Source organism: Natator depressus, chromosome 2, assembly GCF_965152275.1.
Source record: "Natator depressus isolate rNatDep1 chromosome 2, rNatDep2.hap1, whole genome shotgun sequence".
Lineage (NCBI taxonomy): Eukaryota > Metazoa > Chordata > Testudines > Cheloniidae > Natator > Natator depressus.
The window spans coordinates 102,070,875-102,093,672 of NC_134235.1; the positions used below are offsets into that span (position 1 = coordinate 102,070,875).

General features: G+C 45.3%; 1 protein-coding gene across 2 annotated transcripts in view; it reads left to right on the forward strand.

Moving 5' to 3' along the window:
- KCNG2 (potassium voltage-gated channel modifier subfamily G member 2) overlaps positions 1 to 22,798 on the forward strand; it is a 77,386-nt gene that overhangs the window by 29,397 nt on the left and 25,191 nt on the right. For both annotated transcript variants that reach the window (XM_074943148.1, XM_074943149.1), the window contains exon 2: positions 21,542 to 22,366. In XM_074943148.1, coding sequence (XP_074799249.1) covers positions 21,611 to 22,366 — 756 coding nt within the window. In that variant the 5' untranslated portion in view covers positions 21,542 to 21,610. The remainder of the gene's footprint in view (positions 1 to 21,541; positions 22,367 to 22,798) is intronic.

Genomic DNA, 22,798 nt, shown 5'->3' on the forward strand with positions numbered 1-22,798 from the left:
AACAATATAATTCTTTGTCTAGTTTAGTTTTAAATGAATCAAGTGATATGATTAATCAAGCGCCATCAAACAGTATCTTACAGTGTCCTCTGGACTCCAAAGGCTAGATTTCAAAAGACCTCCAGTGTGTGTGCCTACATCCACTTAAACATGCAAAACCGATATTGATCACGTACAGCAGTATTTGAGCAGATAGTTATCCAGTTACCCAGTCTATGTCCAAATGAGTATGTGTGCACACTATTTGTACAAACAAATCATAAGACTGTGGAAATTTGACTCCAAACATCTCTTCTTTTCAATCCACTGCTCTGAAGTAAAGAAAACACCACTCATTATTTATTAAGGACATAGACAAACATTATTTTCTGCTCACGCACACCCTGTGTGGTGGTAGTAAAGTCACATCCTATTTGCACTAGTTCATAAAAAAGTAAGTACAGGTGGTAAGAAGGTGACACTCATGAATAAAGCAGTGAGCAAAGAGGACAAGTTAATTTCATCTTCGGTAATAAGTATGGAGGAAAAGAGTTTGCTGACTGAAAAGATTTCTAAACTAAATTGAAAGGCTTTTGATGACCAGATCAAAATGTCTTTAGTATTTGTGAAAGGGGCAGAGGTGAAGGTTTGCAAGTAAGGCCTACTACTAGCAATTTTCAGTTCATTTACATATCTCAACAGTGATAAGGTCATTGCTGTGACATTTCCAAAAATGCCCAGTTGGTCAATCAGAATATGGATAATCAAGTCCTGATTGTGAAAAGCAGCCTTTGATTTTGCACCTTGATAATGCCTGAAAATAATTGTGGGTACAATACTGTGGTTGCAAATAAAGTGCACCCACAATTTATAGGACACAGTCGCTACCCGATTTCTACATGCTATAAAATGTAGCCATAATGATGACTGTGTGAAGCATTGCACCGGTAACTATTTCCAGGTGCAAAATCAGAAGCGGAGATGAGGTTCTTCTAAAAACAAGGAGTTCTATGTCAAAATCCGTACGCTTATTTGAGAATGGATTCATCCAAGGAAGATCATGCCCAACAAATCTGATAGGATTTTTAAAGAAGTGCGTATGGGCTTGATTTACTTTGACTTCAGTTTTTTGTAATTTTGCTTCAGGAAACTTTGCTTCTCTGCAAAGCTATCATGTACGGTATAACTAAGACTGCTAATCTTTCACAGTAGTCACGGATTCTGTGACTTTCTGGGACCTCCATGACTTCTGCTGTGGCTGCCCTGAGGGCCGCCTGACCAGCTGGGGCGACCCCAGGGCCGCCCGACCAGCTGGGGCGACCCCAGGGCCGCCCGACCAGCTAGGGCGACCCCAGGGCCAGCCACACCAGCCGCTGCTCGGGCGGCCCCAGAGCAGCAGTCCAGGAGCAGCAGCGGCACCCAGGGCTGCCCCCAGAGCAGCGGCAGCAGGGGGACCCCAGGCCACCACCCCTCCCCAGTGGCCTGGGGGGGGTGGGGGGGTGGGGGGGAGTGTGACGTTGCACTTTATATGATTTTATGAAAATATGCTTATGAGTGTGAATATAATGTAACTGGAATATGCTTCCTTCAAAAGGTCTCTTATAAGGTATCATTACAAAGCTTATCTACTGAGTGTGGTCATCCTATTTGTATGTATGTATCATTCTTGTATCTGAAACTAGAAATATGAAACATAACTCTGAGGTCCTATTGTAATTATGCAAAGTGTGGGCCATTAATAGTGGCTTGGAATTTTGATGGCTCCCATTAACCAGAACAATTGACTGTGGATGGCTCTGTTTACTTGTAAGTCTTCCGGTATACCTGTGTGCTGGCAAGTGGGTAATGAAGTCTTACAGTGTCATGTGATCATATGACCTGAACTGGAATCCATCTTTAACCTGATGCTTTTCCGTTTAGAAGGAGGGGTGGGAACCTAGAGAGGGACAAAGGATTCCCGCCTTGTGGGAAAGATCTATAAGGGATGGAACAGAACAAAGGGGGCTGCAGTCATGAGAAATCCCCCAGCTACCACCTGAGCTGGAACAAGGACTGTACCGGGGAAAGGATTGGGCCCAGACTAGAAGGAGGCTAGTCTGTTTTCAGTTAAGCCTGCAGCTTTTGGGGGACGTTGTTCAGACCTGGGTCTGTGTTTGTAGCAGGCTAGCATGTCTGGCTCAAACCAGGCAGGGCACTGAAGTCCCAAGCTGCCAGAGAAAACGGGCTCAGAGTTCGTCTCGGTACATCAGATGGCAGTCCCAAAGGGGGTTTCTGTGATCCGACCCATAACAGGGGGACCCCGGGCCGCCGCCGCCCCCTCCTCAGCAGCAGCAGCAGGGGGCCCCATGCTGCCCCTACCCCATGCCAGCAGTGGCGGGGCCCAGAGTGCCCCACCCAGGATCAGCAGCATCCCTGGAAGCGGCTCCCCCCACCACCCTTCCAGCACCTAAGATTTAGTTAGGGCCATTTTTAGTAAAAGTCATGGACAGGTCACCGGCAAAGTCACAGGATGGTGACCTGTCCGTGACTTTTACTAAAAATACCGTGACTAAGTCGTAACCTTAGGTATAAGTATGAAGCACTTGAGAGGGTAAAGAATCACTTAGATCTCAAAGACAGAGGGTACTTGTGAGTGCTAGTAGTTAGGGAGTGATGGAGAAGACTAATGAAATGCCTAAAGGATGCACATGAGAACCAGTTCTGCTCATTTCATTAGGTGGAACATGCAGCAAGATGATGAATTTTTCATTATAATATAAAACTGGAGATGTGAAAGTGGGGCAGACAATATAAAGGAGGAGGAGACTGGTGAGCAGCATTGTGGTTTAAGCAATTCAGTGCATAGAAATGTAAGGTACGGAAAGTGCTGGGGACCAAAAAAAACTAGGAATGCAACTTTAAAAAAAGGGCTGTAAAAAGGAAATAATACTGGGTTGCTTGAATAAATGTGTTCCTGTGTACGGAGTTAACCTCAAAAATGAGGTTATTAGCCACCCTCAGTGTGGCACTCCAGGTAAATGGAATGGGCCAGATTCTCTGATGCCACAGCACCAATGTAAATTGGTCCTTAAAGCTGATGTAACTAGCCTAGGGAAGATTAGCACCTCTCAGGCAAGATCCTCCGGGTGTGTAGCAGTGGAGTAGGGACTCTGATTACACTCTCCTCCATGTTGCCAGTCTTGCTCTTTTAAAGGAAGATAACCTTCAAACTCAGCCTGTAAATTGCTCACTTTGATTTGTTTTTCTAATAATCACAGATTACCCAAGTACTTTCAGAAACATCCTGGTTTTCCCGTCCAGCTGTGCTCTCACCCCCACAACCACTGACCACTGTAGTACCTCTCTGGAACTCTTGCTCCTGAGAGGTGATGCCTCACCATCCACCCCCACAACCACATTTCCCACCTGGGAATGGCAGGGGAATGAGGAAGGGATGAATTTCCTGCAGCCAGTTATAGAATCTGGCTGCAGGAAATCAAAGTGTATGTGTGGGGGGGAGGGGAGTTCAGAGATAAATACCTTCTTTTCCCCTATGAAAAGTGGTGATGGGGAGGAGTTCAGAGATAAATGTGGATTCCTTTAGTAATTGCCGCCCATTTCAAGGGTGCGACTGGAAGCAGAAAGCGAAGGCAGGAAAGTGGAAACCTTGGAAAAAAAGCTGCAAGTTACAGCAGGTCAGAGGAATACAAGGAAACTAAAGTAAGGATGAAAAGCAGAAGGATTTACAGAATCCAGGAGAGAAGAAGAGTCCTTAGGAAAAAGCTGCAGTAGCTGTATTACTGTCTGATCTCCTCATCTTTCAAGGGACCAAATGGAAAAAAATGTAGAATGTCAGAAAATGGCTATTGATAGTGAGGAGGTGGGACTGGTACCTGTGGGAAGTTGTGTTTGGAGGGAACAGTTGTGTGAAAAAGAAATACATTGCTCTAATGGAAAATGACTTGAACAGAGTATGGCAACTACTTAGATGCAGGCCAGATTGTGTCAGATCATCGTATGTGAAATAGACATCTCAGGAGGTTCCTCTGATTTGGTTGCTTAAATATATATGAGGATAGTGGCAGGTAGGAGGATGGCACAGAGGGAGAAGGTGCTTTCTTTATGCTCTGGCAAAGGAAGAGACAGATTCAGCTGTGAGTAGGCAGCAGTAAACCCTGAGATAATAAAAAGAGTGACCTGGTGCTATGCAGAGCATGATAGGGTAAGAGCAATATTTGGGCAGTGAGGTTACAGGGTACAATAGAACCCAACAGAGAAAAGGCCAGTTGCAGTAAGTGGCCAAAATTGAAATATTGGGTGTTAGTAGTTGCATGACCATTGTGTAGGAGAATTCAGAGGAACATTCATCAGTAAATTCTGGTCTTTCATCCCAGAAAAACTTTGTATACACAGGGAGTGGTATATCGTTGCCATTCATTCCTGTCCATGGCTTGTTCCTTCATTAAGCCCCGCCTGACCATGTCCCTGTGAACAATGTCCTGCCATCTAGTCAGTGTTCAACCTCTAGGTTGGACTGACCTTGATTGTGTTTTCATTATTTTCTTTGACCCCCTAGGATAGCACAGGAAATTCCAGTAGCATCTATAAAATCTTCTCCCCAGTGTGTAGCCAGAATAGCTTGGCTGGGTGCAGGTGAATTTCCACTCCTAACACCACTAGGCCATGGAGTGGCATGAAAGCCAGTTAGTTCCTTTTTCCGCCTCACCCTTGGCCTGCCTCAAATTGTCCTAGTGTGACAGAGTTCAGGGAGATGTCTATCTAGCCACCCCAAGAACTGCTTTTCACCTTGTACAGCACAACTACACAGAGTCCATAGCACCCAGTGAGGTGGAGGGAGCAACTGGCCCTATGTGTGCAGGATACTGTTTCTCTGAAAATCCTCCAAGATTTACATGCAAACAGAGTGCGGGCATTCAACACTACACTGTACGCGTAACTGAAATGCGTTTCCCTGATTCCGTTATCAGGCAGTCCGTATTGTAAGAATGTGGCTGCAGTTTCGGCATGTACAATGGTTTTTAGTATTAGCTGCATATTTATAATATTGCCTAACAAAGAGTGACCAACAATAGGGTACATTGCTAATATAAAATAGCCACCAATTATCATTGACAGAAAGTCCAGACAAAAGATGGGGGAACTTTTGTAACCTCATAGTAAATAAAATAAATAGAACTACCAAAGATATCTTTTTGCTGTGGGTTGTGACTTTCAAGGTGACCTAAGGGAGTTTCATAGAGTGTAAGGCAGTGGTGGACAGTGGTGTTTACATTGACTGTCCAGAGGCATGGCCGCCCACAGCTCCCAGTGGCCGCGGTTCACTGTTCCCGGCCAATGGGAGCTGCAGGAAGTGGCGCAGGCCGCAGGGACATGCTGGCTGCTGTTTCCTGCAGCTCCCAATGGCCGGGAACAGCGAACCATGGCCACTGGGAGCTGTGGGCGGCCGTGCCTGCGGACAGTCAATGTAAACATTGTCTCATGGCCCGCCAGCGGATTGCCCTGATGGGCTGCAGGTTGCCCACCACTGATGTAAGGCCAGACAGGACCATTAGATCATCTAGTCTGACCTTCTGCGTATCACAGGCCATCGATTTTCACCCAAATACCCCCAGTGACTTCAGATAAACGAAAACATTTCAGTCCTCAGGAAGCTAAATTGCTGTGTGCCACGGAGAACAGGAGGGACTTATGTGACACCAGTGCTGAAGGCCCCTGCAATGGCAGGGAATTGATTAGGTGAGATATAGCCAGATGATCTGCACCCCATGCTGCAAAGGAAGGTGAGAAACCCTCAAGATCCCTGCCAATCTGACCTGGGGGAAAATTCTTTCCTAGCCCCAAATCAAGTGATCAGTTGGATGCTGAACATGTGAGCATGACACACCGACCAGCTATCTAAAACAAGGGGATTCTCTGTACCACGTCAGAACACCGGTCTACCTCATCAGGTAGCCTGTCTCTAGCAGTGTGGCAGATCTCCAGTGCTTCAGAGGAACAAAACCAAACCCTCAATCCCAAATTATAATTGTGCATTGGTGGGAGGGAAAAAATTCTTCTTGACCCCTGCAGGTGACTTGCTGAAGCCCTGAAGCATGAGTTTAGATTACAGTCATACAGTGCTACAAGTATTATGAGCAAGCTCAGGGCAGTGTTCTCCCCGAGGCCCACAAAGGAAGGGGGTGAACAGGGGAGTAACAGATTTACAGATTTCAAGGTCCAAAGGGATCATCATGGCCATCTAGTCCAACCCTTACACACACGGGCCACAGAACTTCTCTCAGAAGCTGGATTAAAGCATATCTTTCAAAAAAGGCTACTAGTGATAGTTAGTTCACCACCTCCCCCAGTAAACTACTCGAGTAATTGATTACCCTCGCTGCTAGGAAATTGCATCTGATTTCAAGGTTGAATTTGTCCAATTTTAACTTCCAGCCATTGACTCTTGTTTTGCTTTTGTCAGCAAGATTGAAGAGCTCTCCCCCCCACCCCCCGTCAGATAGCTTTTCCATGTGTAAGTACCTAGATATAGTGATCAAGTCACCTCTCAACCTGCTGCTCCAGGGGTGGACAACCTGTGGCTCCAGAGCCACATGTGGCTCTTCAGAGGTTAATATGGTGGCTCCTTGCATAGGCTGGAGCTACAGGCGCCAACTTTCCAATGTGCGACAGGGTGTTCACTGCTCAACCCCTGGCTCGGCCCCAGGTCCCAGCCCCGCCCCACTCCTTCCCCTAAGGCCCCCGCCCCTTCCCCTGAGTCCCCCGCGCCCTTGCTCCTCCTCCTCCTCCCTGCACACCACAAATCAGCTGATCGCGGCAAGCGGGAGGCACAGGGATGGAGGGCTAGGTGCTGATCGGCGGTGCTGCTGGTGGATGGGAGACATTGGGCAGGAGGGAGCTGATTGGGGGGCTGCTGATGTGTTACTGTGGCTCTTTGGCAATGCACATTGGTAAATTCTGGCTCCTTCTCAGGCTCAGGTTGGCCACCCTTGTGCTATTCGATAAACTGAATAAGTTGAGCTCCTTTAGCCTCACATCAGAAGGCTTGTTTTCTGGCCCCTGGATCATTCCTTTGGCCCTCCTTTGAACTCTGTCCAATATTTCCACATCCTTTTGAAATGTGGGCACCAGAACTGGACACAGTATTCTAGCAGAGGCCTTACCATGCTGTTTAGAGATACAAGATCACTTCCCTGCTTTTCTACTTGATATTCTCCTTTTCATATGTCCAAGGAGCTCTTTTTGCCACAGCACTGCTTTGAGAGCTCGTGTTGAGACGATTATCTATGATGATCCCCTAAAATCCTTTTCTGAGTCACCTCCCAACCTGTAGGTATAACCTGCTGTCTTCATTCTCATATGTATTACATTGCACTTTGGCTGTAGTAAAGTGCATTTTGTTGGATTGTAACCATTTAACCAGGCAAGTCAGATTACTCCAAAACAATATCCTGTCCTCCTCATTATTTTACTATCCCACCAATCCTTGTATCATCTGCAGACTTTACCGGCGAAGATTTGCACATAGGCCCAGATCCTCAAAGGTATTTAGGCACCTAACTCCCATGGATTCAATAGGACATAGGCACTTACATACCTTTGAAAATCTGGGACCTAATTTCCATTGAAAACCATTGCAAGTTGGGGGCCTGACTCCCTTTGGCTCCATTAAGAATCCCAGCAGTAACCCTTGTCCTCCCTTTACCCTAACCTACTAATGTCTGTACTTAGAGAGTGACTAATCTTGGCTCAGAACTCTTGTTACCTCATGTACATTATCCCCCAACCTATACTGCCTGTTTGAAGGAGCCTCAAACCACAGCCTCTCCAGCAACTATCTGGCCCCGAGTGAGAGAGTGTCTTTTTTTCTAGCCAGGGCAGGTGTAAGTACCATTTATATAGATCGTTGCAGTGGTTCCCTCTGGTGGTATTGCACATTAGGGGGCTGATTCTGTGAGATACAGAGCACCTTCTGCAAGATGCTGAGCATGCATGATACTCACTGACTTTTGTGAGAGTTGAGGGTGCTCAGTACTCAGCTGGATTGGGCTTTAAGGATAAGGATGTAGCTGCTCTGGACAGTATCTGGGTCTTTTCCATGTTTGCTGCTATTCAGTCAATTACAGCGGATCCTCCCAGTGTTTCAGAAGTTATGTATTTCTTCCTTATTTATTAGTCTATTTGTAATACTGATAGTCCATGTAAGCATAAAACCACCAGGTGATCTGAGCTCATTATCCTATTTTATCTGAAATATTGCAATTTACATTCCTTAGGTGACCACTAGAGGTTTAGCTAAGTGTTCTTTCTCTCCCACGCTTTCTGTGTAACTGTAAAACATCTGCATTTACTCAGCACTCATATTTATTTCACACTTTGTTTCCCTTGCAGATCATGCAGCTATCATTTCCAGCTAGAAAAATGTAAGCACTCCGCAGACGCAGAAGTGTACAGTGTGAGTTAGATGAATTGTAAAACACCAGCAGGTTCTCTTGCTAAACTAGTCTGTCAGATGAACATTTTCACTTGCACCAGGTGTTCCCAACATCACAAGGTCTAAGGTACTAGCCATATATGGCCTGATTCAGTGGAAGGCGAGGGCGCTCAGCACCTTGCAGGAATTACTTAGATATGATGGCAATGACTGCTCAAGAAAAACCTAAGCTAGATGGTCCTACAGAAGAGTAAGACACTGAGTCTGCAAAACACATCAAGCAAAATGAGGTCATTTAAAGTATAAAATAAAATAATACAAAAGAAATTATGCAGTACAAATCAAATTACATGCTTTCCTCTCAAGTGCACTCATGAAGTAGATATTGTCTACTTATTCACAGTTCCTTACTTGGATTTTTAGACACTAATGTCTGTTTACGCTTTTGTATGGGAAAGCCAATGGATTTTTAATTCATATTTCATGAAATATTATATTTGTTAAATTTTGGGGGGGGGGTATTGTAACACACACATTTCTTCCGCTGTTTATTCCAGTTAACAATAGGAATTGCTTGTTAGTAAGAAAACAGAATAAAATAATGATGTTTTGTTTGGGAAGTAAAACCCCTAAGATAAATAAAACGGGTGTGATGGGGTGAACAAACCCCACAGTGGGCAAAAAGGGGTTGAGGGATTATTTTGGGCCCAGACAGCCCAAATGTTCCATCTGATGGAGGAATTAAAAAATAGGGAATTAGCTCATTTGGGGGTAGACTTGGAAGAGAGCAGGCCTGCAGTCCAAAGCTCCAGCAGTGCAGAGAAGAGGAAAGGCTGAAGTCTGATACAATTGCCCCAAAAGGGCCCTCCCTGAAGGAGGGGAGGACCCACCCCAGAAACAATCAGAGCGGGAAGTACCTCTCTCTCCCCTCTATGTGGACCCTGGACATTGGTAATCCCCCCTTATTTTCTTTATTTGGACTCCCCCAGCAGGAGAAAGCCTTGGACTAAGCTGACTCAGGGTAGGGAAGATAGGAAGTGGCCCAGGGACAGCAGCCTCGGTTGCCAGACCACTGGTAGCCCATAGGGCCCTGGGTTGGAGTCCAGTGGAGTGGGAGAGCCCAGGCTCCCCTACCAACAACCCGCCCATCCCCCCGCCGGTCATGGGTTGAAGCCTTGACCAGTAGGCTATGCTTCCCAACCAAACTGCTAATGAGGACCATTACAAAGGGTAACTAAAACTTGCTGTTCCCTTGTTTGTAGCGCTCAGTACTAGTATCAGAGAGCTGTTATACACATATACACTACCCCTCTGAGATACTTGTTATGGAGGGATGTAAAAAAGCCATACATTTTGCCTCATACAGTGTAACTCTTGGCACCTTCTCATCAGAAGGAAGCGTTCTGTTGACTATTAAATTAAGCAGCTTGAAAGATGGATCATTTCCCTGATTAAAATAAGATTTAAGAAATGACAACATGGGGGAGGGAACCTCACAAGTTTGGAGTGTGACTGAGATATTGGGAACTGACACGATGATTGGGACTAACAGGGTTACAACACCGCTGAATATGACAGTGATTTACTGTTGATAGCACTTGCAAAACAATGTGCTTTATGACCAGCGTGTCATTAGGCAGCATGGAGGCAATTGCTCAGCAACAAAAACCTATCAGTAGTAGAGATGTTATAAAGTGAACTCTGTAACTGTCTTTTATCCTGACATTTCTGTGTATGTGCTGGCATTTCAAGGAGGGAGGTGGCAGGCAATGTGTGAGAAGCTGAGGTAGCTCTGAAAAGAAGAATGCTTGCCACAGAGAGGGCCTGACACTAAATTATGTGTAAAAACATTCAGGAAATAAATAACAAGTCTGAGCATTACCAAAGGCCTGGATTCTTCCTTGAACTTTGAAATTTGTTTCTTAACTGTCCCAATAACCCTCCTTATACAAGTGTCCCCATAGAACCAAGTCAGCAACCACACCAGGCAGGCAGGGTGTGTGGTTATTAGAATCCAGCATCTCTGATTTCTAATGATGAGGTGCTTGTCCCAGAATGCCAGCCTGGAGTGTGTTCTCTTACCCTCTGGCCTACTGACATTCTCCAGCAAGATGTCAGTGAACTTTTCTCACTTATTACACAAAATTATTAATTCTTCTGATTCTAGCTCCTAGAGCTGTTCCAATGTTGTTGAAGTTGGAGCTATTTGAAAAGGATTCAGGAGATCATAGAAAACACTACAAATAATCAGGAAGCCATGTTCTGGCTCCAAAGACACTGAATTTTCTGCAGAACCCACTCTTTACTACAGAATTGTACAGATATGTTCATTTAAAAATACAAGTTTATGGTACTGATGGTCTTAAAGATTAGCCTTGCTCAACGTAGTGAATGAAGTATTGTCTTTCTGGCTTTGCAAACAGCCTGAAATAATGACATTGAGAGGTGAAGAATCCAGGCCTTCGGTAATGCTCACCCCATCATCTCAATTCGTTGTTAACACTGAAGCTTAATTATGTCAACTTAAATATCAACATTACCTACTCGTCATGTTAGCAGACACATTTAGTGAAAGTACTTAATCAGTGTGTGGAGCAGTAGTGGGTATTGGGCTGGGGGAAGTGGAACAGCTATTACTGGTGTGAGGAACTAAAGAAGCCTCCTCAAAGAGTGTCAAGTCACTTCCATCCCTGCCCACAATAGGGGGGGGAGAGAGGAAGGAGATGTATCCATTCCTCACAAGAGCCAAAATCATCTGCTACCTTCTGCATAACAAAAATCCAAACCACTTCCTATTCCAGTGGTCCCCAAACTGTGGGGCATGACCTCTTAAGGGGGGTGCAGAGGAACATTTGGGGGGTGTTGCAGGACCCAGGCCAACCTCCACAGGGGGAGGGAAGGAAGCACCACCCAGCCCCACTCCACCCCCAGCTCTGCTCTGACCCTGTGCCTGGCCCCACCCCTAGCCTCAGGCCCCCAACCGTGGCGTGGCCACAGCTCTGCACCTGGCTGTGGCCCTGACTGCCAGCCCCTATCACTGCCTGGCCACAGCTCCAGCTCGGCCCCAGCCCCACCCCCAGATAGGGTTTCCAGGTGTCTGTTTTTTGACTGGAATACCCAGTTGAAAAGGGACCCCGCAGTGCTGACCAGGCTGCTAAAAGTTCGGTCGGCGGTGCAGCGGAGCGAAGGCAAGCTCCCTGCCTGTCCTGGCTCTACGCAGCTCTCAGAAGCGGCCAGTGTGTCCGGCTCCTAGTTGCAGGAGTGGCCACAAGGGCTCCGTGTGCTGCCCCCACCAGGAGCATTTGCTCCACAGCTCCCTTTGACCGGTAACCCTGGCCACTGGGAGCTGTGGGGGCGGTGCCTGTGGGCAAGGGCAGCGCACAGAGCTCCCTGGCCCCTCCGCATAGGAGCCAGACATGCCAGCTGCTTCCAGGAGCCGCCTGAGGTAAGCGCACACCTCGAACCCTCTCCCAACCCCAACCCCTGCCCCAGACCTGAGCCCCCTTGTGCACTCCAAATCCCTCATCCCTGGCCCCACCCTAGAGCCCACACCCCCTTCCACACCCCAACCCTCTGCCCCAGCCCGGTGAAAGTGAGTAAGGGTGTGGGAGAGTGAGCGATGGAGGGAAGGGGGATGGAGTGAGTGGGGTGCGGGGCTTCTGAGAAGGGGCGGGGCAAGCGTGTTCAGTTTTGTGTGATTAGAAAGTGGGCAATCCTACCCGCAGCCTCGGCCCCTGGCTGTGACTCTGTTTCCAGCCCCAGATCTGCTCTTAGCTGCGACTCCAGCCTTGGCCCCCCTACCCCATGCCATGTCTTCCCCCCCCACCCCCCTTCCACCAGGAAGCTGCAGCTCCACTCCCAACCCCGGCTCCTGGGGGGCGGGGGGGTGGCAGACAGGGGTAAAGGGTGGGACGTGACCCTGAAAAGTTGACTGCTGCTCTGGAGAACTGGATTTTATCCCTGCCTCTTCCACAGAGTTCCCGTTTGATGCTGTCAAGGTTCCTTCCCCACTCTGAACTCTAGGGTACAGATGTGGGGACCTGCATGAAAACCCCCTAAGCTTATTTTTACCAGCTTAGGTTAAAACTTCCCCAAGGTACAAACTATTTTATTTGCCCTTGGACTTTATTGCTGCCACCACCAAGCATCTAACAAATATATAACAGGGAAAGAGCCTGCTTGGTAATGTCTTCCCCCCCAAAATCCTCCCCAAACCTTACACCCCCTTTTCTGGGGAAGGCTTGATAAAAATCCTCACCAATTTGCATAGGTGAACACAGTCCCAAACCCTTGGATCTTAAGAACAATGAAAAAGCAATCAGGTTCTTAAAAGAATTTTAATTGAAGTAAAAAGAATCACCTCTGTAAAATCAGGATGGTAAATACCTTACAGGGTAATCAGATTCAAAACAGAGAATCCCTCTAGGCAAAACCTTAAGTTACAAAAAGACACAAAAACAGGAATATACATTCCATTCAGCACAGCCTATTTTATCAGCCATTTAAACAAAACAGAATCTAACGCATATCTAGCTAGATTACTTACTAAGTTCTAAGACTCCATTCCTTTTCTGTTCTTGGCAAAAACAACACACAGGCAGAGAGAACCTTTGTTTCTCCCCCCCTCCAGCTTTGAAAGTATCTTGTCTCCTCATTGGTCATTTTGGTCAGGTGCCAGCGAGGTTATCCTAGCTTCTTAACCCTTTACAGGTGAAAGGGTTTTTCCTCTGGCCAGGAGGGATTTTAAAGGTGTTTACCCTTCCCTTTATATTTATGACAGCAATAGTAGCAGATGATTCAATATCTCTAATAGATACAAACAGCTGTAGGCACAAGTGGAAATAATTACAGCATTGGAGTCAGGTCAACTTAGTTAGCTCATTTAACAAATTGAATTGTTTCAGATCATCCTATAGCATGGCAAAAATTCAGTGCTGGATTTCTGACCTGAAATCCTGTTGTTAAAAAACAGTCTTTTCAGAATTTGAAAACAAGTTTATTTTTTAAATATAAACTGACTGTTTTCCACCTGAATGGAGGGGGAAGCCTCATTCCTGAGATTGAAAAAGAAACTTTACATTTAGGACACAAAGCATCTAATAAAAGAAAGATAATAGAACATTGAATAGTCCTTTCTTTTTTGCAGATAGCTAAGACTGTTGCTGAATAGTTCATGCATGCCATGGTTTCCTCTTGATATTCATGTCATAAACTGAGAGAGAGGCAAGTTTCATCTTCTGTGGACAAAGAAAATTACATTTTTGGAATTCTACAGAGACCAGTTTCAGTAATGCTAACGTACTTTCCCTTTGCCTTGTGTACTTTGTCATTTATTGTTAGTTACAATCTTTTCACTCTGCTTGAGGTTTCATGAGCTTTTCCCCTAGAAAATATTGTAGATGTAAAGTTGATAAATACATGTGTATCTCATCCTCTTTTATAGATTGTGTCTAGTCAAGATTATAACAGGTAGCGTGGATTTTGATCTAGGGTGTTTGTAAGAGCAATCAAAACATTTTAATATTGATCATTTCACTTCCGATAACTTGTGATGTCAGGGCCCCATTGTGCTAGGCACTGTACAAACACATAATAAGGGCTCCGAAGAGCTGACAATCTGAACAGAAAAGACAAGCCAAATGTGGGAGAAATGAAGTAGTATTATCTCCATTTTAATAATTATCATACTTCAATAATTGTATAGATGGGAAAATGAGGCACAGATTGCTTAAGTGACTTCCCCAAGGTCACACAGGGAGTCTGAGGCAGGCCTGTGATTTTGGATTTTCTGCTTTTATTGTTACCACATCCTCCTAACCCATGCTCACCCCATTTGTTTCACCCACCTATTGCATACTGTCTAATATATAGACTGTGAGCACTCTGGGGCAGGGACTGCCATCTTTACTTGTCTGCCTGGTGCCTAGCAATTCCAGTTCTTGACTGGAGTACCTAGGTGCTATTATAATAGAAATGATGATGACTGGAAATTGAACCCAGATCTCCTGAGTCCCAGTCTAGTGCCTTAACTACAAGATCATCAAAGATTATCTTCAAATTGTGTCTATAAATTTTGCTATCAGTAAACATATTTTATACAATATGAATTATAAATCTTATGATGATAAGGTGTAGGAATTGTCTTGGTACCAGTCAGTAACGTCACTTTCCAGCTTGTCTGCTAACCGGAAGGGTTTGAGCACTGCAGAATGGATACACTGCCTGAATTCTCCTTTGACTCCAGAGAAAACATTTTGCATTCAACCTAATGTATGTTTCATGTCTGTGACTTTAAATCATGTAACAATAACCTGTGCTCTGTTAGGATGTATTCGGTTCCACAAGATACATTTAAAAATCCGAATTACTAAAAAGCCCCATAATCTTCAGCAACTCAGTGCTAAAATAAAAAAGAAAACCCTACAGTACCTCGTAACTTAGAACAGCAGATGGAGTGAGGACATTCATCCCAGTTTGGAGCCAATTTTAGACTAGTAGTCCCTTGTGCAACGCCAAATGGCCCAGATGAAAGAAGGTAGCTGCTAGAGGAGTGGGTGGTGAAGAGTGCATGTGTGCATTGAGGGGTGTGCAGCAGGAGGTGTGGGTGGCAGATTACCCATCTCTTCTGTGGATTACATCATTTGTCGAAATATTCCGTACAAATCTTCTTATGAAGCCATGGTTAGAGGTTGAAGATTTACATCATCTTTGAACTGTTGTGCAAGAAATACAGTTTAAAACAAGACATCTGCAAGGTGCAGATCATAGAAGATGTGACTCCTGTCCTTTTCATATATGGCAGAGAAAATGTTTTCTCTCAGGGTTTCAGGGTTTTTTTAATGGAAAATACTGTGGATAATTTTCTCCTCCATGCACAATCAGCCCATAGTAATCTTTTAAAAAATGTTCCTTGCACTGCATTTTGAAATAACAACCACCACACACAGGGCCAGATTCGCTCCTACTCAAAGATCTGCTAAGTATAATGGACAGCTGGTTTCAGTCCCCTGAACTTCAAGCTGACCCAGCCTTGGGACTGCTTTAATTTATGACTGCTGGCTACGATCCCCTAGGGGAATCTGCAGAGCAGAGTTGTGATTTGCCCCTTCCTTTCCTTCATACACTCCCAAGCCCATATTGGGGAGGGAGGCAGTTGCCATAGGAGCCAGCTATACCACCTGAGGGTCCCCTACCCTGATGGCACAAATTCTTAGTTGAGCAGCTGTGGCAAAATTCCTATCTGTATGCAACACTCAATCTGACCCATGATATACTGTCTTGCAGCCACAGGTACGAAGTCAATACAAGTCTGTGGTAGTTGTCATGAAAAAGGCACAGTACCTGATTCTGAACTTCCACCAGTTTTAGCCAGGGTCATTCCACTAACTTCTGTAGACCTACTCCTCATTTACATTGAGGAGAGCATCAGGCCCAGACTTTCCTATGGGCCAGTTGTACAGTGAGGTGATCACCACTGTACCTAGCCATATGTTTTCTCATAAGACAGTATGATATAAATTAAACCTGGCCATGCCTACTTTCATAATAGATATATATTTTTTGTTGTGGCTGAACGCTTTGCTGATGGTTTAGATTTATTCCACCTAATGTGACTAGCACAAAGTGATATAAAAATTCAGATAACTCCAGTCAGGGAAGTACATTCTGAGCCACCCGTAGGGTGTATGTTTTGATACCCCCATTCCTCGTCTAGCCATGTGTTGATTAAATAAGAGAAATGCCAATTGACTGATGCTGTAACATCATTTCTGGAAGTGTTGGATTTTAAAGCGACATTTTGACTGCCACTTCACTGAAGGTATGTGAGTAGTTTCGACTAGAGAACATCAACATGCAGTGAGTATTTTAAGACCCACGTAAATTTGACAAACCCTTAATATTTCTGTGAAGGTCATCATGATACATTCCATGCCTATAAGTCAACGACAGTCATTCCAGAGTGAATTTACTGCTCAGGAAAGGTGCCAGCATGGCAGGCCTGAACAACAGCTGATCTGCTGGACAGTTGAAGCAGCCGTGCAAGCTTTCCTATGCTGTTCCATCAACATGTCTCAGCCATGATCTGGAGGGACCACTTCTAAGGGGTATCAGGGAGAGTAATGCAGCTCCATGTCTATTCAGTAGTTTGGCTCTGTAGTGACACTTCCAAAAAAGGTACCAATTGGTGACATTTGTAATGGTGGTTTTTATTATGTGGATGTTTGCCTGCTAGTAACATGACTGACACCAGCAAACTTATTCCAACTGTTAATATAATTTTCAAGTCTGGTCTACACTGGAAAATTAGGCTGGCATAACTATGTCGCTCAGGGGTGTGAAAAATCTACACCTGTGAGCAGTGTAGTTAAGCCAACCTGAATTCCCATGTAGACAGCACTTGGGGAGGTTGATTATCTACGCCGATGGGATAATACCTCTCATATGTGTAGGTCATGTCTACACTAAAGCGCTGCAGTGGCACAGCTGTAGCGTTTTAAGTGTAGACAAGCCCTCAGAAACTACCTGAGATTCTGCCTGCTGACCTAGAGGAGAAAAGCTCCCTATTGTATTACCAATCCCCTATCCAGTCACCAGTGACAATTTAATAAAAACCTGAATGTCTGATTCATTAAGTTAGATATTTAATCAACAGGGTTTTTATAAAACATATCCTCCTTTGTAGTTCAGAGAGCTGGAAATGAAAAGACCAGTATAAACTGAATGCAAAAATCTACATGCACATCATGCTGCTGCTTAATTCTCATTCACCTAGAAAATTGGACACACATAGCATTAGCTTCAAAAGAATACTGGAAATGTATTGGTCTTTTTCTGCACCATCATGCTCATGGGCAGGATGGAAGAAAGCAAATCCTGGCTTTTTGCCACAAAATGATGTACATTACTTTTCAGATGTTGACTTGTATAACAAGTGAGGCATGAAACAAAAGCATGATGCCCAGAATAGTGGCAGTGAATATTTTATCTTACTGACCAAAAGCAACAAGAGGCTGACTCCTTAAAGCATATGCTGTGTTGACAACGCACCCTTACTATGACAGTAATGGTATTTGCAATCCCAGCTGCATTAAAGTCCGTGAGATAAGGCACCAGTTTCACAGGATGCAAGTTGCTATGAGATGCCGTTCTTTATTCTTTGTAGGTTCTTAATTCCTTCTGGGCTAATGAAGTTTCCCATAGCAGCCTCTCAGTGCACTGTCTAGGATGGAGCTGTCGTGCCATGTTAGTGCCAACTAACAGAGAAGTCATTTGTGCTGTGTTAAAATTGGTTACCCTACTGTGGCTCCTGCTGAGACAGACCACCAGGCAGAGGGGTGCTATGGAGCATCCAACAAACCAGTCAGACGGTCTGCGTCCTCCCAAATTAGCAAGATAGGGCGTGAAGAGAAAATGCCATACAAATCCCTTCCCTCTGAGGAATTTTTTAATAAAATAAAATATTCTTTGGGTTCAGGCCTCAGACAGTTTCTTTTGCAAATTGGGAGGCATCTGACAAATAGAAACATGTAATCGCTTTCACCAGAGAGTGCTTTAGTTAGGTGAAATGTGGAGAAAGGAAAGTACAGGTTGTTGTGTAGTTCTAGCAATTTACTCTGTCTTATTTGACCTAAGATGAAACTGACGTCAACTCCAGTACAGAGGTTTATCTACTTTACTTAGTTTATCCACGTATTTTTGTAGAGCACTAAATGCTGAAAATCAATGGGAATTGGTATGCAACTTTGGAAAATCCCACCCTACGCTTGTTGCAGTTCTATATAGAGGGAAATCCAGTTTCTGTCATTTTGACTGTGAAGCCTACAGAAGGCTGCTATGGCTTGGACTTCTATGAAGGCTACATCAGGCTTCAGAGCCAGACAATTTTTCTTTATTTCTCTTGTAGAGTTCTGATTTAGGATGTAGGCAATGCATCTGTTAGAGTTAATATGTCATGGCACCTCATGTTCTTCTTTCCCCTAGTCCCAGTAATGTATATAGAATGTGACCCATGTTAGTGATGCAGGCATGATTCACTTAACCGTAACTGAAGAGAACAGTAATTGTGTGATGCATGCCTTCAACTAACAAGCATTTGTCATTTGCTGCTGAGAGGTCTTTTGGCTTAATCTACCTAAGGATTGATTGAGGCCAAAGGAAAGAAGAGCTACTGTGATTTTGTCTTTGAATATATCATAATACGTAGTTCTTATATCGCACTTTTCATCACTAGATGTCAAAGCGCTTTATGAAGGTCAGTGCTATTATCCCATTTTACAGATGGGGAATCTGAGGTACAGAGAGGTGAAGTGATTTGCCCAAGATCACCCAGCGGGCCAGTGGCAGAACTAGGAATAGAACCCAGGTCTTCCGAGTTCCAGTCTGATGCTCTAATCACTAGAACGCTCATATTCAGTTTTCTTTCCAGCACATGTGAATGGGAAACCAGATGAGATGGAAAGTGGATTGGACCATGTTACCTTCACCCCAGTTGTTGAATTCCCACCTCACCCTTACCATCCTGCCATCAGTGCTGTTAAACTATCCCTCATTCCATTGCTTTTTCTCTGCGCTTCTACCTAGTTATAGAGCTATTTCTTCCAAATAAAATTGCTCCCCACCTCTAGTCCACTTTCAGTCCAGATCTCCTGTTTCGAGGCCCAGAGCTCCAACGCTTGTTTATTTTCCTTCCTTACTTACAAAGGTCTTTATACAGCCCAAGAGGCTTTGAGTGTTCCCCTGCTATAATTCCAGAGTACCTGAGACCTAGTACACTAGTGCTTCAGGAGGAAAATGGGTGGAGAATAGAGAGGCTCAGAGCTCTGGAGACAAGTGGTACTGAGAGCAGAATAACAGGCAGCAGATGCTGAATAAATAAGTTTAAGAGATTTGAGGACAGTGGTGCAAGAAAGAGGGGTTCTGTTTAAGGGGGTGAAGGTGAGGTGTAAACTCAAATGTTTACTCAAGCCTGGAGCTGCGAATGATGCCCGATACATTCAGAACAGCAGCAGATTAAGCTCTTCTGCCCTGGTCCATCACAAAGAAAGGCTTTCCAACCAGAGACTTCCCCCTCAGGGGAAAAAATTAGAAACTTATCCCCGCTTCTTGAGAGTTGCTTAGGGAATTGGGGTGAAATCCTGGCCCCACTGAAGCCAATGGCAAAACTCACCATAACTTCCACAGACAGACTTTCATGCCTGGTGTTTAGATAAAAAATGCCAGTCAGGAAGAGCAGCTGTCACTTGCTTCTCTGGTTCCTCAATTTACTTGATTGAAATCTGTTGCTGCATTAGCCAGAACTAACATATGGTCCCCAGTGCTCCAGTCCAGCTTGACTTTTGTTAAGCAAATTTCAGTGGGACTTCTCACAGAGAGAGTAAAAGCTACTGTGTAACTATACAACATCATCTGGTCCCAAGTTAGTACAGCAAGCGGGTCCTCTGTTTACAAGCTACTTCCAGCCCCACTTCATTCTTAGATTTCAGTCTCCAACTATCTCCAGCTGTGACTGCTGCTGACTAATGAGTCTCCTTTGGAACTTTGGCAGGTCAGAACATTCCAGCTCTCAAAGGTGCAGTACCCACATCTATCACTGCAGTTCTTGAATTTCCATACACCACACGCTGGAGCATTGCTGATTTGGTTATTCCAAATTTTAAGAATCAAAATATGACCCTCTTAAAGATAGTTTTCATACAGTATGATAGCTACACAAAGTGCTCGCATTATGCGAACTGTGTAAGCCAGTGTAGCGAGGCACAGCTGGGCCCCTCTTGTTTCTGCCCCTGCTGCCCTCACAAATCAGTCAGGAATGCCTCAGGTTGATGCAATCACCAGTGCACTGTATGTGTAGCTATTTCCCACCACCACCTTACTATCTATAAACAGGTTTGTTTCTCAGCCAGGTAGGGCCGTCCCTAGCTATTCTGAGGCCCTACACAGCCCCTCCACAGGGGATGCCCAGGCCTCGGGGGTGGGGGGTTGGCCCCAGGTCTCCACAGTGGGGCTAGCTTGGGAGACGGGGGGGGAACCACTGCCCAGCACTCACTGGCAGCATGGCTGGGGCCAAGTCCCTGCACTTCCCGCTGCTGGTGAGTGCAGGCCCAGCCCTGATGTAATCCTCAGGGGAGTGGGGGCGGGAAGAGGAGGGACAGGGGCTGGAGCTGCATGCAGCTGCGCAGGACACCAGGAAATGTGGTGCCCCAAATTTCCTGGTGACCTATGCAGCTGCGTAGTTTGCATATGGGTAAGGAAGGCCCTGCAGCCAGGCTTTACAAGCAGCAGACCAGAGCCGCCCTTCTGGCTGGCTGGCTGGCTGGCTGGCTGGCTGGCCGGCCGGCCGGCCGGCCACCCACCCGGCCGGCCGGCCGGCCGGCCTGCCTGCCTGCCTGCCTCTCTCTCACTTTTTCTTTTTCCCTTTCTCCCCACCCTCACAGCCCTTTCATAGCCCCTGGCTAATTAGGCTGGCAGCTGTTGCTAGTTTCCAGGCAGGCACAGGCCTATTCAGCCAACTCCAATTTACTCCCCTGAATTGGGGCTGGCATGGCAGGGGGCTGGTTAAGCACTCCTTACCCAGCACCCTGTCACAGCTATGTTAATTGAAAAGTAGTTGAAACATATCAGTAGATGAACACTGATTGTGAAAGAGGTTTGCACTCTCACCACTGGATTATACCATAGTAGATGCATCCTCTGGATTTGTCAGAATAAATAAAAGGTCTTTCAACAAAGCCTTATCTGATAACCTGTCAGACACCCAGGCCAATGGTGATTTCCATTTTAACGTGCTGCCACACAAACTCTTCCCCCCCCCCCCCGCCCCCTGATGGACTGGCTGGGGCATTACTCCTCCTCTAGAAAGGAGTGGGTCACAATGATGATGCATTACACACACTCCCTTTTGGTCATCGCTTGGAGCTGCATAGTAGGCTCCAGAGGCATGGACCCAGCTTTCTATTTGATTGCTGTGAGGAGTGCTTCTCGGTCTCAAGGTAGGGGGATGAAAGCAGAGTGGGTCCTAAAAGACTCATCCTAAAATGCAAACCAAATTTTAAAAATTGCAGAGAAAACATTGTTGTGGAATTGCTTTTCTCTACTGAAGCCCTAATTGTCATTTTTAATTTCCTTTTGCAGACTGGCCACTTGTCTCCACTTTATAATCTCTTTCTCTGAGTAGATCGGATACCTCCATGAACATAATAAATGTATCAGGAAATGGCATTGCTCACCGGGAACGCAGATCCCAAGTTCACTTCGTATTCCTACAACAATTTGGAAAACCTGTGCGAGGTACAGACCAAGAAAGGGTTCTTCTACAAAAAAGCCAAGCTTCTTCACCCTGGGGAAGACTTGTGCTGCTTGGCCCATCTAGAGGACCGAACCAGGCATGTGATCATCAATGTAGGTGGCATTAAATACAGGATTCCGTGGACCACGCTGGAGAACTGCCCTTTGACCAGGCTTGGAAAACTAAAATCTTGTAACAACTATGATGAGATCATGGACATCTGTGATGATTATGATGTCAGCTGCAATGAGTTTTTTTTCGATCGTAACCCTTGTGCCTTCAGGACCATCATGACTTTCCTGACAGCTGGGAAGCTGAGGCTTCTAAGGGAGATGTGTGCCCTCTCTTTCCAAGAGGAGCTGGTGTATTGGGGGATAGAAGAGGAACACCTGGAGTGGTGCTGTAAGAAAAGATTGCAACAGAAGGAGGAGGAGGCAGCCGAGGCCATGCTGTATGAGAGGGAGATGATAGTTAATGAAACGCCGCAGTGTGCCTTCCAGGACAATAGCCGTTTGGGTTTGTGCATGAGAAAGCTCAGGGATATGGTGGAGAACCCTCACTCAGGGATCCCAGGAAAGATCTTTGCTTGTATATCAGTCTCCTTTGTTGCTATCACTGCTGTCAGTCTCTGTATCAGCACCATGCCAGATCTCCGAGAAGAGGAAGATCGGGTGAGTGCAGCCTTCAATGGCAACTCTTATACTATACTTTATCAACAGCAAAACACACTATGTAAGCTATTTTGTCGTGTCTCATCTGGAAAGATCAAGGACAAAGTCATTCAGATACTGTCTGCAGTATTTATGATGTGGAGTGCAGTCTCGTGTAGGAAACCATTATTTTATTGTTAGTCTAGCTGAGGCAATCCAAATCCTCTGCTTTGTCAATGGCGATGTGCCAGTTTACAGCAATACAGAATTTTCTCCCAGAATGCATGCGTGCCACCACCACAAAACAGATGCCAGAATAACAATTATTTGTTCTCTCATTATTATACAAATGAACCTTGCTTCAGGTTCACTATTTTTGACGTTGGATTATTAGCTGTGTCTGTCTCTAGATTGTCAGTTCTGCCTTTTCCTAAAAAATACTTTAAATATTTT